The sequence below is a fragment of the Dermacentor albipictus genome, chromosome 1, assembly GCF_038994185.2.
Source record: "Dermacentor albipictus isolate Rhodes 1998 colony chromosome 1, USDA_Dalb.pri_finalv2, whole genome shotgun sequence".
NCBI classification, from domain to species: Eukaryota; Metazoa; Arthropoda; class Arachnida; order Ixodida; family Ixodidae; genus Dermacentor; species Dermacentor albipictus.
Window position 1 is genome coordinate 492,868,832 of NC_091821.1, and position 18,287 is coordinate 492,887,118.

General features: G+C 51.4%; 1 protein-coding gene across 3 annotated transcripts in view; it reads left to right on the forward strand.

Annotated features, from left to right (window-relative positions):
* The window catches only part of LOC135913015 (ATPase WRNIP1-like), an 89,893-nt gene that overhangs the window by 49,313 nt on the left and 22,293 nt on the right, over nt 1-18,287 (forward strand). For all 3 annotated transcript variants that reach the window (XM_065445667.1, XM_065445656.1, XM_065445660.1), the window contains exons 5-6: nt 10,393-10,580; nt 12,148-12,303. In XM_065445667.1, the coding sequence (XP_065301739.1) occupies nt 10,393-10,580; nt 12,148-12,303 (344 nt within the window). The remainder of the gene's footprint in view (nt 1-10,392; nt 10,581-12,147; nt 12,304-18,287) is intronic.

Sequence of the window (18,287 nt, forward strand, 5' to 3'; positions counted from 1 at the left end):
ATCACGGTAAATTCATATAAGCCCTCAGGCGTAACAAATGCTGTTTTCGGACGGTGTGCATCAGCCACCGGGACCTGCCAATAACTGGATCGTAAGTCTAAGGACGAAAAGAATTCAGCGCCTTGGAGGCAGTACAGTGCGTCGTCGAGACGGGGAAGAGGGTATACATCTTTCCGGGTTATCTTGTTGAGTCAACGATAGTCCACACAAAAACGAATTGTCCCATCTTTCTTTTTGACCAGCACTACCGGAGTAGCCCAAGGACTGTGTGATGGCTGTATCACGTCGCGTCGCAGCATGACTCCTACGTGCTCATCGATGACACGACGCTCCGTCGCGGACACACCGTGTGGACGTTGGCGCAGCGGCGCATGGCTGCCGGTGTTGATGTGATGAATGACTGTGGAGGTACCGCCTAAACATTGTTTCTGGAGGTCGAAAAAGATCGAAATCGGTCAAGAAGGTCGACGATCTGCGTGCGCTGACTCGGAGTGAGGTTGGGGTCAATGGACAGAGCAAACTCTCGGTCACATGCAGGCGGAAGTGCAGAGACAGGGAGAGTCATGGCGTCAACGTGAAGAGGAGTAGAGTCATCAGGCACATTGTAGACAGAGCTCATGTCGAATTCATCAGCAAAACTGAGGCACTCGCCATGATGTAAGCTTGATGGACACGAAAACGGATTTGAAACGTAAAGTGCGCTAGAGCCCTGGCGAAAGGGAAGGAGGGCAAAGGGAAGCAAGAAGGGATGATGGCGTGCAGCAAGTTGAGATGGTGTGAAAAGAACTGTAGAATCGTAGAAAGCAGCACAGGAAATGGGTACAAGGGCAGAAGAGAAAGGAGGGATATCAGTGGCGGTGGCAACGAACACTCAAGCAGAACGTGGAGGCAAATCTTCAGCAAGACTGCCGCAGAATGGAGTCAGCGCAAGTTATGCACGGGCACAATCAATAATAGCGTGATGAGATGAGAGGAAGTCCCATCCTAGAATGGTGGCGTGAGAGCAGCGGGGAAAAACAAATTCAATGTGGTATAAACTGTCTTGTATGGCGACACGGATGGTACATGTTCCTAAGGGCTCAATAGGATCAGCGCTTGCTGTGCGTAGCGAAATGGCAGAAAATGGCATGGCAGTTTTTCGGAGGGTACGGCGAAGCTGGTCGGCAATCACGGACACTGTGGCACCCGTGTCGACAAGCGTGTGAATGGCGATACCTTCGGCAAAACCTTCAATGACGTTCGTTGGGAATAAATGAGGGCTTGAGCAGTTCGAAGAGGTCACAGTTCTTGCCTCCGGAACTGCGCCTTTTAGTTTTCCTCCACAGCCGAAGGGCAGTGGACGATGGGGGACAAGGAACGTCGACGGGGAGATGGAGACCGATGAGTGTTGAAGCTTTGGGGAACAGGAGATGAAGGAGTGAAGTGCAGAACTGGTGGTGAATAGCGGGACTGTGAGTCAGGAGCATGTGATGTTATTGGGCCGGATCACTCCAGAAAAGGGAGAAGCAGCACGCCAAAGCAAAAACACACATCAGACATGTATTGACGTACACAATACGGATAACGGCACACACGCGTCACAATGTTCCAAAATGCCTCATAGGCGACATGCACTATGTGTATCGGTGGATTACGATCGGCCTACAGTTCCGGCGGCAGCTTGTGTCGCCGTGTCTTAGACCTCGTTGAACCGATGCCGGCCAGCGGGGTCGGACAACAGTGTCGGCCGGCGGGTCGGACAGCCGTGACCAGCGGGGACGGACAACAGTGCCGGCCGGCGGGTCGGACAGCCGTGTAGGACGGTCGGGTCGGACAGCTGGGTCGGACGGCCGGGACGGTCGGCCGGGTCGGACGGCCGGGTTGGACGGCCGGGACGGTCGGCCGGGTCGGACGGCCGGGACGGTCGGCCGGGTCGGACGGCCGGGTTGGACGGCCGGGTCGGACCGCCTCGCGGCGCTCAGGTAGCCGGCCACAGTCACCGGGTCGCGTCCACAGCTGGCGGGGTAGCCCTGTGGCCGCTCACCCGAACGCTCGAGTGCCCTGGTTCCGGACCGCCAGCCCTCCTGGACCAGTGCCCAGCGGAAGAGCGGGGCGAGGTAACCTCCCAGCGGGCGACAGTGTTGCTTCAGGTGTGGCGTATTGGCGCGGCCGGCGATAGCTCCTATGGGCCAGACGCCCAGCGAGGAAGCTGCTTTTCGGCGACCGCCGAACCTCGCGCACTGTTCACGCCACAGGCCACGGGCCACACTCTCGCGCCACGCTTTTTGAGGCGCCACTGCCGGCGCTCCCAAATCGGTGTCGATGATGATGATGGTCCTCTTCGCCACCGCACGGCGCACCGTCTTCATATGTTTAGGCTTCGCACTCCCGCGTACCATATATTATGACAATACCCCCCTTTTCGAGAAAGTTGTTCGCAACTATTCTAACACAAGGACGCGGGATGAGAAACAGAAAAAAAGGAAAATTGTCATGTACGTCTGTCCGATTGTTCATATGAGTACACGACACATCTTGCTCACAGGGCATTGCACCCAGTCAAAGAACGAACGCACAAGTCTGTTCGCTTTCAACTAAATACTAAGCACTTGAGATGTCGCAATGTCTAATCACATTTTGATATATAAACAGGTGATTACGCGCGACTCGACTCAAGTAGTCGGCTCCCACATTGTCACAATCTTTTATGTAGTTAACAGTAAAAGAATACTCCTGGAAAAGGAGACTCCAAGGCAACACTCTGTTGACGTGCCTGGCGCGCTCCTCTGTGGGCTTGTTTCCGCTGGCCTGGTCCTCGGCGCTTTCTCGACTTCGGAGGGTCTTGTGTCGGCGCTTCTAAGACTTCAGGACCGAACGAGCTTGTATTCTTGCACGCACACACAAGCACACACTGATGAGGAAGTGGAGCGGCCTGTACTTTCCCTTTAGCGGTTGTCTTTTGGCACTGGTCGCACGACTTCACGAAGCGTTTTACGTCTCTGTGCACATCTGGCCAATAAAATTCTTGTAGGATACGATTGGTTGTTCTCCTGACACCTTTATGCCCTTCTATGATGTTTTCATGTGCCCCTTCTAATATGCCAGATCTAAATGCTGTTGGTATTACCACCTGCTTAAAGGTTCTGCCAGTGGCCCGGTGGTAAAGGCGATACAACAATCCTTTTTCTTCCACGAATTCGTAGCTGTGGCCCTTTCCCGAGTTAAACGACTTGCTTATTTTCGCAAAAATATGTTTCAGCGTCGGGTCTTTCCGCTGTTCTTCAATGAGTTGTCCTTTTGTCACGTCACGTAAGGCGATTGTCGGAACGCACAAGGGACGAATCTTGCCTTGGTCTTCAGTTCTGGCTTCAGCCACGCTCGATACATGGTGAGGCTTCCTAGGCGCATTATTACGCTTCATCCCTATCGACGACGACTCAGCGTTGGGAGCAGCGGGGTGCTTCCAGTCATAGTCCGGATCGTATGGTCCTCTGACGCCTGGAAGATTTCCCAGAATTACGTCGTAGAGGGGCTCGTCCATACATGCCATGGTTAATTCTCCTGTAAAGTACGGCGTGTTCAGTTGTACGACAGCTTCAGGTAGGTGGCTTGTTGAGCCATCCAGAAGAACAACGTTGCTCGTTCTTCCCGTCATATACACCTCTGGAACGAGTTCCCGTCTGACAATTGCAGTATTACAACCGGTGTCTCGTAATACACGAACACTTCTTCCCAGCAGCCGGCCTTCAACCACTGGCATCCCGTCGATGAGGAAAGTTACAGCAGTCCCAGGGTTCTTGTCCTCGCTGTCACTTGATTGGCGAGTCTTCTTTCCTGGATGCTTTGATTCTTTCACTGGACGAGTCCGGACTGGCCGAGATTCGGTGAATGCACACGAAGAACTTGGTTTGTTGTCCCCGTACCGAGTTCGGCAATTTTCAGCTGTGTGTCCCGTTCTGTCGCACAACTCACACTTCAGCATACGCTTAGGTGGGGCACGGCAGTCAGGAGCCAAATGTCCAAACCGATGACAAAGGGTGCACATAAGTTGTGGTTTCCTCGGAGCTTCAATGTTCTTTCCACCAGAATCCTTTGCGTTATCGGGGCCCTTTCCTAGGTTTGTCCAGTTCTGCGCTTCAAGAAAGCGATCCGTCAAGCTAGCAAGTTCGTCAAGGGATTTGCACTCTCGCTCCTTCAAGAAAATGACTAGCTTTGGCTCACAACAACGCAGAAACTGTTCAGAGATCATGTGATTTCGTAGATCTTCATATGTTTTAGGCACATTAGCCATCTCAATCCAATGGTCAAAATAGGCTGAAATTCTTGCTGCTAACTGTCTTCCAGTTTCGCCCTCTACTGCTCGTGCTTTACGAAACTTCTCTTGGTAGCCTTGAGCCGTGAATTGAAACCTTTGTAGCAAAGCTTTCTTTACCTTTGGGTAATCTAATGAATCGGTGGCAGTCATCCGACCGATCACAGTTAGCGCTTCCCCAGACAGACACATGCTCAAAGCAAGAGCCCATTTTTCTTGTGGCCAGTCCTGCCCTGTCGCTACGCGCTCAAATCGCTGTATATACGCGTGTAAGTCATCGCGTTTCTCGTCGAACAAAGGAAGTAACTTCTGTGGATTGAGGGATGACGAGGAGGTGCTGGGCGCAGTCAAAATTTCAGAAGCAGCTGCCGGCACATTGCGAGCTCCTTCCTGAAGCTGCAGCTTTAGCTGGAGGATCTCACGCTGCCTCTCGTCAGCTAAGCGCGCTAACTCAGCAGCTTCCTTGATTGCCTCTCGCTCCGCAGCTCTCTCGTCCCTTTGTTTTGCCTGTTCGGCCTCAATCCATCTTCGAAGTCCTGCGCCTGACAATCCTATTTGGAGTCCTATAGCCGTTATTTTCTCTAAATCCATGGTGCCGTCTACTAATGTGTGTCTGCGCTCAAGCGAAACTGCCCCCTTTCACTGTATTCACGAGTGAATCCTGGCAGGCTCGCCAGTTTGTGATGTTATTGGGCCGGATCACTCCAGAAAAGGGAGAAGCAGCACGCCAAAGCAAAAACACACATCAGACATGTATTGACGTACACAATACGGATAACGGCACACACGCGTCACAGTGTTCCAAAATGCCTCATAGGCGACATGCACTATATGTATCGGTGGATTACGATCGGCCTACAGTTCCGGCGGCAGCTTGTGTCGCCGTGTCTTAGACCTCGTTGAACCGATGCCGGCCAGCGGGGTCGGACAACAGTGTCGGCCGGCGGGTCGGACAGCCGTGACCAGCGGGGACGGACAACAGTGCCGGCCGGCGGGTCGGACAGCCGTGTAGGACGGTCGGGTCGGACAGCTGGGTCGGACGGCCGGGACGGTCGGCCGGGTCGGACGGCCGGGTTGGACGGCCGGGACGGTCGGCCGGGTCGGACGGCCGGGTTGGACGGCCGGGTCGGACGGCCGGGTCGGACCGCCTCGCGGCACTCAGGTAGCCGGCCGCAGTCACCGGGTCGCGTCCACAGCTGGCGGGGTAGCCCTGTGGCCGCTCACCCGAACGCTCGAGTGCCCTGGTTCCGGACCGCCAGCCCTCCTGGACCAGTGCCCAGCGGAAGAGCGGGGCGAGGTAACCTCCCAGCGGGCGACAGTGTTGCTTCAGGTGTGGCGTATTGGCGCGGCCGGCGATAGCTCCTATGGGCCAGACGCCCAGCGAGGAAGCTGCTTTTCGGCGACCGCCGAACCTCGCGCACTGTTCACGCCACAGGCCACGGGCCACACTCTCGCGCCACGCTTTTTGAGGCGCCACTGCCGGCGCTCCCAAATCGGTGTCGATGATGATGATGGTCCTCTTCGCCACCGCACGGCGCACCGTCTTCATATGTTTAGGCTTCGCACTCCCGCGTACCATATATTATGACAGAGCATTCCCTTGAAGTCTCGCAGTATCGGGAGGATACCAACCTCGCTGGCGGCAGAACCGTGCCATGTGTCCAGCAAAGCCACACGCGAAGCAGATCAGCCGAGTGTCTTGGGTACCCCACGGATTATCAACAGGGGGTATAGGTAGCGAAGCACAGTTTGGAGCTGGGTGTAGGGGCTGCGGAGGCGCGCAGAAGCTGCTTCTGGGCACGTAGTTCGTAGCTACAGAAGGCGAGGTTTAGAAGCCGCTTGTGGGCGTATAATGCGCAACTTCAGGCGGAGGTCTTGCCCTGGCAACGACGGCAGCGTAAGTGAGCGGGACTGTGGCTGAAGGTGGCTGATTGGCGAGAGGTAGTGCGTCGCAGACTTGTTCATGGATTACGCGTCACAGTTCCGGGGACAGAGAGGACTCAGACGACTGGGTAGCAGGCAGCAGTGACAGTTGGCGCGCGACTTCTTCGCGAATGAATTGCTTGATTTGTTCGAGGAACGAAGAGTGGGCGGAAGCAGCACTAGAACTGTCAGTTAAAGCCGAAACCGTGTCATCCGGCGCGACAGCTCGGCGCGTGGTAAGGCGTTGTTTGTGGAGCTCATTGTAGCTCTGGCGCAGTGTAATGACCTCGTCGATCGTTTGAGGATTTTTCGCCAAGAGCATTTGAAAGGCGTCATCCTCTATGCCCTTCATGAGTTCTTGATCTTTTCAGAGTCGGGCATGGCGGGATTAATGCGCCTGCAAAGGTCAACTACGTCTTCAATGTAGCTGGTGAAGTTTTCACCCTTTTGCTGAGTGCGACCACGCAAGCGTTGTTCTGCGCGAAGCTTGCGCACAGCAGGGCGACCGAAGACTTCTTTGAAACAATAGGTAAAAGCTGTCCGGGTGGAAAGGTTAGATTCATGATTTCGGAACCAGAGATTCGCGACTCCAGGAAGATAGAAGATCACGTTAGTCAGTTTAGCTTTGTCATCCCACTTGTTATGCGCACTCTTGCGATCGTATGACGGGAGCCAATCCTCCACGTCATGGTCGTCGTTGCCGCTGAAGACCGGAGGATCTCGTTGGCGTAGAGCACTGGGACAGACGACAGGCGATACCATGGGAGTATTGGGCTGCGCAGCATCCTGAGGCATAGCAGAAACGGTAGGGAGCGTCCGGCTGCGGAGTTCCAGGTTTGGGAAGGACCCCACACCTCCACCAAATGTTGAGATGCATTATAGTTCGATTGATTAGACGCTCAGATAGCAGAGCACATAGCAAGCGGACACAGAGCTTCAGCAACACAGACACAAGGCTTCCAACCACACATTGTCATCGTCTTTCTCGAAGCAGTGCCAGCTGCACGTTCTTCTCCAGTACAGAGAAAACAATTCATTTTGATTAATTTGGGAGTCGGCGACAAATGATACGGTTTCATGCCACGCGCGTCGATATGTTCTCAGTGGTACGAATTAAGCGAAGCCAGCCATGCTTTTACGTGCACTCCGCTTCCACAGCTGATAGCGTCGCACGCACTGGGATCATGCTATCAGAAACAGTGCCAGCAGCGGGGAGCAAATGCTTTGTCTACGTCTCACTCCAATGGGTTACCGAGACTCGAGATTACGCAACCTCGAACAAGGTGCCATGCCGTCTTGGCAGGCCCACTCTTTGCACAGGCAAGAGATTACCTTTAAAGCAGCTTGCGTGGTTACTTATGCACTCAGTCATGCTTACAGCCATGTGCAGGCACAGCCGAGACGCACGAGATGCACAACAACTTACCCCCCACTTCGCCCACTCACACATGCTTGATCGGGTTACAGAGCTCGTTCCCGTCCCCTTCTTTCCCTTTGCTTGCGTGAGAAGGTGGCACTCGTGAAGTCACCATCTTTATTGTCTCACCCTTGCACACTTTCACTCACCTAAAGCATACAGTGTGCGAGATGCGATGGGATCTTATTGCACTTGGACTTTATGCAGAACATCATGCAGCTCCACTTTGGCGGTCACTCTTGTGGCGCCGCACGTGATTTGAGAGGATGCGTTTGCAAGAAGCTGCTTGTAATTTAACGCTTTTACCGCCTGTGTCCACAGATGTTTTCGTTTAATGTCTTGCCATTCCTTTGTGGCGGCAGGGAAATTTGGTTATATTGAAATCTAATATAAACATACTTCGTTATGTTGAGGTTCTAAATATGTGGTGTTCTATGGACAAGAAGTTATGAAAAGGTAAATACTTTGTTATATTGAGAATTTTGTTATACTGGAGTTCGTTATATCAAATTTAACTGTATATTCCCTTGACACTCTTGCGCACCACTTGCTCATTTAGAAAGACATAAAATAAAGCACTCTTCCCATCATCTTCCAGTGTGCCACTGGAACATTCAGTCACTTCAAGTGGTAGTATTGTGCATAAGTTCTTTCATTCAAAGCAGCCTGAAAATACTTCCACTTAAGAACCAAGAAGCTTAAACTGTTGAAGGCAGCTTAAAAATTGACATATACTCTTGGTGCATCTTTGCAGGATGCATGTTGCAGCATGCCACATGTATAGCATATGCCAGACCATTGTGCACCATCTGAGTAAAGATGCACATAATAATTGGAAGCACCATCACAGTTGGTACGGTTCCGACAAGACGAGCACCATGGACATTGTGTTCTTTTACTGTGCTAATTAGTTATGAGCTAGGTATTGGGGAATGCCTTTAACATCATGCTTTCTGGTAGCATTGCGGCTGCTTGCAACACCGTGCTCGAAGCCTTGGAAATGAAAATGATGTAAGCAAGAAGTTAACAAATGTACGTGGGGTTTGAACCAAGAACCCTGCGGCTCTGAGGTGGGTGCTAAACCGCTGCCCAATTGCAGCACTGCATGTGCTTGGCAGAAAAGTTAGGTTATCTAAGTCCACAAAATAGTTTTACTGGGTCACAATTATACTAAGACATCAGCTGAAAATACAAAAGTTCTTCTTTCATTGATAAATTTAGCCTTTATCTCCTTAACTGCCAGTGACAAGGTAGCTCATCATCACAACGGCATGGTGGCACCGCAGAAGCCATGTCACCTGTAACTCGTCTTCTGTTCCTTGAACAGGTGCTGTTGATCTGCGCATCTTGCCATGAGAACGCGTACAACACATGTATCGCTGGACCCGTTCCTGATATGGCCGTCCTCGACTGGGAAGTGCCTGTCAGTGACACCCTCGGCACCAGATACTACGGGAGCATCACGGGAACTTCGTCCTGTCTTATAAAGGCAGTGGATTCAGCAGCCTGCATCAGTGGGCACGGTGGCACCGCAGAAGCCATGTCACCTGTAACTCGTCTTCTGTTCCTCGAACAGGTGCTGTTGATCTGCGCATCTTGCCATGAGAACGCATACAACACGTGTATCGCTGGACCCGTTCCTGATATGGTCGTCCTCGACTGGGAAGTGCCTGTCAGCGACACCCTCGGCACCAGATACTACAGGAGCATCACGGGAAGTTCGTCCTGTCTTATAAAGGCAGTGGATTCAGCAGCCTGCATCAGTGGGCACGGTGGCACAGCAGAAGCCATGTCACCTGTAACTCGTACTCTGTTCCTTGAACAGGTTGGTTTCTATTCGTATTATGGTTACAAGAATGATAATTGCTTCATTGTAGTGCTGCCGTGCCCAAAAGTGTTTTATTTGTCATTCACTTCTCTGTGTCTGTTGTTATCTGGTGATGTTGAGACGAATCCAGGTCCTAACACAGCAGCGCTGTTGGAAGAGCTGCTTGACGGACAACAAGCCATCAAGACGGATTTAGCTGCCTTGAGCAAGAAAATAAAACAAGTTGAGAAGAAGGTGCAGGTTGTCAGGGACCAAGCCGAGTTGAATAAGACAAACAGAACCCTGAACGCGTCTGTAAAAACACTGCATGATAGGCTTGTGTAATTGGAATACAGAAGCAGACGAAATAACCTCGTGGTTTTCGGAATTCTGGAAGGCGAAAAAGAAACAACAGAAGAACTACCTACGAAAGTGCTTACCGATTTATTTGACAAACATCTGAATGTAACTCTGCACACAGTTGAATGAATACTTAGGATCGGGAAATGGCAGAGCAAACAGGCGCGACCTGTTATTCTAACGCTTTACGATTCCAGAGAAAAGTCATAAGTATACAAATACTGTAAAAAACTAAAGGGAACTGACATATCTATTACTGATAACTGCAGCCAGGAAACAGTTACCAAATACAAGCTTCTTTGGAAGTCTGCGCAGGATGAATGAAAACAAGGACAGTGCGTGCGCCTTGACTATGATAGACTGTTCATCGATATTGATGTGTACAGTCGGGACGATGGAAAGAACCGTTGAGTCAAGGTCAGGCATACTAAGAGTACTATCTCAGCAGTAGGTGAGGACTGACCGATTTGCTCCATGGCATTTTTGCACGGCGAGGTTTGGAAGCATCTGAAATACTTCTTGTAGCCTTGTATCCTAGGTGTCATCCGGGAATTCAAAAAAACACACTTTGTGGATTACATATGCTTTTGGCAGGCAGCTATTGATGGAGGAAGAAGCGGTGGACTTTTTGGCAGCCATGTGTGATGGAGATGCCCGCACAGCCCTCAACTCGCTCCAGACAGCTGTCGAGGCTCACCGCAGCACGGGAGGAGGCCAGCGAATCACAGCCGAGGGCATCAAGGAAGGCTTGAAGAGGACTCATTTCCATTACGACAGAGCAGGTATGTAGGCATGATGGCTGCCAAGGACCTACTGTGGAAAATCATACCAAAAATAGTGCTGGATCAAAATGTGACGCTAGTGCCTGCACGTTTGCCACCAACATAGCTATTCATTTGTCATGAAAAGGATCAGTAGTATGTTCTTTTTATTGATTAACTTGAAAATACTATCAGTTCAATATTTGACCTAGATAGGAGTGGTGAATACAGCAACAAAAGTTAAAAAAAATATGCTTGTATGCAATAACACTTCCCCCCGTATGCAGAAATGCAACTTAAGTCGAAGCACATGCTTGACTTGATTTAGATGACGCCTGGCGTTAACGTGCCCAAAGACGCTCACTGCGTTTCCTTCGGCGCGTTCCCGACAGGCGTCCCTCTGATCAAGTCAAGCATGTGCTTCGACTTAGTTGCATCTCTGCATACGGGGGTTTGGCACATCAATGAAATAAAAAAAAGTGCATTAGTGCTTCAATACATTAGTACAACACAGATGTTATCGGTAGTGCAATCGGTAGATTGATCAGTAGCACATGCATTTTTCTAAACTTCTTCCTTTTAGATCTGAACAACCTTCTGGATTCAAATTTTAACCGTATCTCTCATTACTACTTCACTGTGTGCCGATAATTTATAGTATGTGCCAACACATACTATTTTTAAAACATAGAAACAGAAAAGACTGCGTAGAATGCCAAAAACAATCATCCAGAGTGAGTGTTGGTGACCAAATTTTATCTGGATCGAGCAACATGCGTGCTTAGAAGTGTTGGTGACTGTTTGTGCTCTGGAGATTACATGATACAATAAATTTCTTGTGAGCTTAAAACACTGAACTGCTCAAATAAAGCATTGTGTGGCTAGCATGCAATATAAGCCAAACAGTGGCTTTATACAGGTGGTACTGCTGTGCCTTCAAATTAAAATTTTTTTATGTACTTTATGATTGGAAACTGAACATCGATCCCACGCTTAATTTGCCAACATATTGATGAGCTTCGGCTCATAAAATGCCTTCAGCTCATCAAATGCAAATGCCTTCTCCAAAACATTGAGACTTCTATGTAAGTCAGCACTTCTGATGCTGATAATTGTTGACAGGAATGATCATGATTATCTCATATTGGCCGAGTGTAGTTTGGTTTACACATTCCAAGAAAGACTAAAAAAGCCTTTTTTTAACCTTATCTTATTTTTCCCACCCTTTAGCAACCTGAAAATGCTAGCAGTATTGAAAATAAGTAAACAAATTTGAGTTCCATAACAGGGAGTGCAAGACGGAGGGAAATGTGTGTGCTGACCGGTGTAACAGTTTGTATCCCGCCCACAAACGTTTTTGACTTGGTCAAACTATTGTGTACCTCAATGCAAAAAGCCTGTTTGAACAGCAAAGCATTAATAAACCTCAAAAATATGTTTTGCTTGACCATATTTGTCAGACTTGAATGCAAATTTGAATTTATTCTCCCTGAACAAATGTACAAGTATCCTTGTTCCCTACGTTTGACAAAGTTGAACATTTTATGCATGCACTCACTACAAGACTTGCCTAACAATTACTGTGCAGGCGACCAGCACTATGACATCATCTCTGCCTTCATCAAGTCTATGCGAGGTAGTGATGCGAATGCAGCACTCTACTACCTGGCACGCATGTTGGCCGGAGGGGAGGACCCACTCTTCATCGCACGCAGGCTTGTCGTCTTTGCTAGCGAGGACATTGGTGAGTAGAGACACTTGTTGGGGGAGGCTTGTTTGAGAACGGTTTTTATTATCTCGCAGCCTCGAACCAGCGCTCTCGCATGCTGGTCCGCTGGCAACTGTAGCCACCACCATGGCAATGGCCACGGTGGTGCTAGCTAGGTGTTTCGACGTTCACTACCAAGCTTCCTGCTGTTCAGTGCCATGTATTTCATTGAGAGAATTCGCCGCTGACTACACCGTTGTCATCCTCGTTTGGTGGCCTTGAAATGCAGAAAGCACGGCAAGGGTCAAGCGTTGCATCATGCCAGTTCTCGAAAGTCAGCTTCGCCACAATACAGTGGTGGTACGCGGTAATGCATTTGTGAAGTATAGACCATTTTATCGGCAAGGAGGAACGTAGCTTCGAACCAGTGCACTGCACCTCTCTACTCCTCGCACTGGGGTGTGTGGATTCGATTTCTCCCAGTGGCAACTTGAAAAGGTAGCAGTATAAGTGCGAATCAGTGCAATTCTAACATGTTCTGTCTGGGATTTCTGTGATGTCAGATGACTCAAGGTCGACGAGCTGCCACTCTGCTGTATTCGGCTGCAAAAATAACCTTACGAAGCAAGCGTGAAGTGCATCTTCAGCTGTGCCGACTTCGTGTACACCACCGCTGCAATAGCAGAGAAGCGTCCATTTTGTATTGCCAGCCAGCAGAAACAGAAAGGACTTGATGCTATCGTATGTATGTTCGGAAAGTTTTGTTCCCAGCGAGCACTCGGCGGCGAACTCAGAACTCGGCAGCCATGATCAAACTGAGACACGAAAGAAAGGTGCTTATTTGAGTCAGTCAGCTATTTGAATAGATGAAGCTGACTATTTCTTTGTGCACGCACATTAACTCTTTCGTTACCGCGAGAAAATTGTCATTTTTGATAGGTCTCATTGAAAAATTATTTACCACTACAAAAAATATTCCAACACACATTGCAGCACAGCATATTGTGCATGATGAAATGCTCTTTCCAAAAACAGATGTTACGAAACAAAAAGATAATTAGATAAAACATAAGAATTCTAGAAAGTGCCATTTTTGCTGCCAGTTGATAAAAACAATAAAAAGAACATGATCTCAACAAAAACGATAATATTGTTACGTAGGAAGACACCGACGAAAAGCTATTTACAAGTATATTTACAAGGCAATACGCCGCAGTTGACCAAGAGGCAACAGCCCGCGCTAGCTTCCAATCGTCGTCTTCGTCTTCTTCCTGCACGGCTCTTCGTCAGTGGGAATACGACCCCGTAGCATTACCCCCGGCGGCAAAAGCGCCGTCCCGGAGCGACTAAAGGCTGGACTCTGAAGCAGTGTAGTAGCTCTTGAGCCTACTGACGTGCACGACATCACTGGACGCCAGAGTAGATGACGAGGTTGAGCTCACAGGAGCAATTTCATAAGTCACAGGCGTCACCTGGCGAAGCACGCGGTAGGGCCCTGTGTATCGCGAAAGGAGCTTTTCGGAAAGTCCAACGTGACGACAGGGCGACCACAGGAGCACGAGTGCACCAGGCGAAAACTGTACGTCACGGTGGTGGGCGTTGTACTGACGCTGCTGCGTGGTTTGCGAGTCCGTCAGTCGAGCACGGGCAAGCTGGCGTGCATGATCGGCGAGGGCAATGGCGTCGCGCGCATACTCGGTTGTTGAGGTCGCAGCAGGAGGAAGTACTGTGTCAAGGGGCAAGGTCGGTTCGCGACCGTAGAGTAGATAAAATGGAGAAAATCCGGCGGTGTCGTGCCGGGAAGAATTGTAAGCAAAGGTGACGTAAGGAAGGGCAACGTCCCAGTCGTGGTGGTCCTTCGAAACGTACTTGGACAGCATGTCGGTAAGGGTACGGTTTAAGCGCTCAGTCAGGCCATTGGTTTGAGGATGGTATGAGGTAGCCAGCTTGTGTTGAATAGAGCAGGAACGCACAATGTCGGCGATAACTTTCGAGAGGAAGTTACGACCACGATCAGTAAGCAGCTGTCGCGGGGCGCCATGCACTAAGATAATGTCACGCAAGAGAAAGTCCGCGACGTCAGTGGCGCAACTGGTAGGGAGAGCCCGCGTGATAGCGTATCGGGTGGCGTAATCAGTTGCGACGGCTACCCATTTGTTCCCAGAGGATGACGTGGGAAAGGGACCGAGGAGGTCTAATCCAACACGAAAAAACGGTTCCACAGGGACGGCGATCGGTTGGAGATGACCGGAAGGTAGCACCTGAGGCGTTTTCCGACGCTGGCAGGGATCACAGGCAGCAACATAGCGTCGGACGGAGCGAGCAAGACCAGGCCAATAGAAGCGGCGGCGGACGCGGTCGTACGTGCGAGTTACGCCAAGATGTCCTGCAGTGGGTGCGTCATGCATCTGAAAGAGCACAGTCTGTCGTAGATGTTTTGGCACGACAAGAAGAAGATCAGATCCGTCAGGGAGGAAGTTCCTTCGGTACAGAATGCCGCCCTGGAGGACATATCGGCGAACGGATGCGTCGGTAGGTGCAGAGCGCAGACGCTCGATGAGTACTCGCAGCGATAGGTCTCGGTACTGCTCATCGGCGATGTTAGCGAAGGCAGACACAGAGAAAATGCCGTCGGCGGTACTACTGTCGGCGTCGTCAGGCTCGTCTACCGGATAGCGAGACAGGCAGTCAGCGTCCTTGTGTAGTCGGCCAGATTTGTAGGTGACAGAGAACGAATATTCTTGGAGGCGTAAGGCCCAGCGACCAAGTCTTCCTGAAGGGTCTTTCAATGAGCATAACCAACAAAGCGCGTGATGGTCTGTGATAACGGAAAAGGGTCGGCCATATAAGTATGGGCGGAACTTCGCAACCGCCCAAACTAGGGCCAGACACTCACGCTCAGTGATGGAATAGTTGCGCTCCGCGGGCGAGAGGAGCCTGCTGGCGTAAGCGATAACACGGTCGTGGCCACGCTGGCGTTGTGCCAGTACTGCGCCAATTCCGTGACCGCTGGCATCAGTACGGACTTCGGTAGGCGCAGAAGGATCGAAGTGGGCCAGAACGGGGGGCGTTGTGAGAAGATCGATGAGAAGCGAGAACGCAGAGGCCTCGTTATCGCCCCACTGGAAAGGGGCGTCTTTTTTCAAAAGCTCGGTTAGTGGTCGTGCTATGGCCGCGAAATTTTGGACGAAACGGCGGAAGTACGAGCAAAGGCCGATGAAGCTGCGCACATCCTTGACACACTTCGGAACAGGGAAGTGCGTAACAGCATGGATCTTGCCTGGGTCCGGTTGCACTCCGTTCGCGTCAACGAGATGTCCAAGGACGGTAATCTGGCGACGGCCGAATTGGCACTTCGATGCGTTGAGTTGCAGACCGGCTCGCCGAAAAACGTCCAGGACTGCTGAGAGGCGCTCGAGGTGCGTAGCGAATGTTGGGGAGAATACTATAACGTCGTCTAAGTAGCACAGGCACGTGGACCATTTGAAACCGTGAAGAAGGGAGTCCATCATGCGTTCAAAAGTGGCAGGAGCGTTACATAGGCCGAACGGCATCACCTTGAATTGATAAAGACCGTCGGGTGTTACAAAGGCAGTCTTCTCGCGGTCGAGATCGTCCACGGCAATCTGCCAATAGCCGGAGCGAAGGTCAATAGAGGAGAAATAGCGAGCACCGTGGAGGCAGTCAAGGGCGTCATCAATCCGAGGTAGGGGATACACGTCCTTTTTGGTAACCCTGTTAAGGTGCCGATAATCCACGCAAAAGCGCCATGAGCCATCCTTCTTTTTTACGAGCACAACCGGTGACGCCCATGGACTACATGACGGTTCAATAATGTTCTTGGCAAGCATTTTGCGAACTTCGGTGTGAATCACTTGACGCTCAGCCGGTGATACTCGATACGGGCGGCGATGAATAGGAGGGGCATCTCCGGTATTAATGCGATGTTTAACAGCTGTTGTTTGGGCCAAAGGACGATCGTTAAAGTCAAAAATATCTTGGTAGGAAATCAGAACGCGGTAGAGCGCACGAGCGTGCTCGGACGGCATGTCGGGTGCAATCATTTTCTGTAAGTTGGCGATGGTACAAGTCGCCGAGTGCGATGGTAGAGGAGGATCGGTTGAATTGTCGTCTATTGAAATCGATGCTACAGAGTGATCCTCGAATGAGCAAAGTTGGGCCAGAGACATCCCGCGTGGGAGCACTTGTGTCGTCAAGGCAAAATTGACCACTGGCAGGCAGACGCAATTCGCCGTAATAGATAAAATAGTATGAGATAGTGTGATCCCGTGTGCAAGGAGGACGTCTTGCATAGGAGCCGCGATGTAGTGACCGTCGGGCACTGGTGGGGATGACACGAAGTCAACGTAAGTCAGTGCCGAAGGTGGCAAGCGAACGAAGTCGACGGAACTGAGGCGAGGAAGGTGTTCTTCAGCGGGATCCAGAACAGGCAGGTCGAGGCGGAGAGTACTGGCGGAGCAATCGATGAGAGCAGAATGTGCGGAGAGGAAGTCGAGGCCGAGGATGATGTCGTGGGGACAGTGAGCGATGACTGTGAATAGCACGGTAGTAGAGCGATCGGCGAAGGAGACGCGGGCGGCACACATACCAATAACGGGGGCTGTTCCGCCATCGGCGACACGGACAACAGGCGTCGTGGCGGGCGTGATTATTTTCCTCAGCCGGTTACGAAGATCCGCGCTCATTACCGACAAATGCGCCCCAGTGTCTATGAGAGCTGATACAGGAACACCGTCGACTTGCACGTCAAGAAGGTTCAGATGGGTGGGCAACGTCAGGAGAGGATTTGGCGGCGTAGGGAGCAATGCAGCGTCACCTCGAGGCGCTGCATCGTCTAGTTTTCCGGCTGGGAGCGGCGTCCGAAGGGTGTCGGCGAATAGGAACGACGTGGCTGGGGAGAGCGAGATTGTCGTCGTTGGGGCGAAGGCGAACGAGAATAGGGGCGGTTCGGCGCAGGAGAATCGGTGGCGGCATTATCTGGGCGGGCAGCATAGGGACGAGAAAGGCCACCTGGGGGGCGAGAGTAGGCAGTATATGTAGACTGGTTCAGGGAACTCCAGCGACTGCGGCAGTGCCGAGAAATGTGCCCAATTCGGTGGCAGTGAAAACAAATTGGCTTGTCGTCTGCAGTGCGCCATTCAGAGGGGTTGCGGAAACGTGGTGGGTAAGAAGGTGCGGGACGGGGTGGAATCGAAGATGCCGGGTGGGGATCAGGGCGATGGGCCGAGCAGATGGTGTGAATACCCATGTTGGCGAACTCCTGGCGGACAACTGCCTGGATCAGGGAAACAGTGACTGCAGGTGCATTGGAGGGGCTGGAGTCGAACGCAGCCGGATAGGCGGCCTCGATCTCACGCCGGACAATCCTGGTAACATTGCCAGTGTTGTTGGGACGAGGAGCGTCGGCACAGGAAGATGTCGCTGGGGTGTTGGGCAGACGGGCAAACTGTTGGTCGATACGTCGGCTTTTAGCGAATTCCAGGCGGCGGCACTCTTTTATAACTGCATCCACCGTCGCGACGTTGTTAAACACGAGCAAGTTGAAGGCGTCATCGGCAATGCCTTTGAGGATGTGGGAGACCTTGTCGGACTCAGTCATGTGTGCGTCAACTTTGCGGCATAGAGCCAAGACGTCCTGAATGTACGTGACGTAGGGCTCCGTTGACGTCTGCACACGACTGGAAAGCGCCTTCTGCGCGGCAAGTTGGTGACCGTAGGGGTTGCCGAACAAGTCTCGAAGCTTTTGCTTAAGCGAATCCCAACTGGTCAGCTCATCTTCGTGCGTCCGATACCAAACTCGAGGGGTGCCACCGAGGTAAAAGACGACGTTGGCGAGCATGATAGTTGGGTCCCACCGGTTATTGCGGCTGACGTGTTCGTAAAGACTGATCCAGTCCTCGACGTCTTCCCCATCTTTTGCCGAGAATATGCCAGGATCACGGGGAGCGGAGAGGGTGATGTAGGTCGTCGAAGTGGCAGCAGGTGTCGGAGCCGGAGGA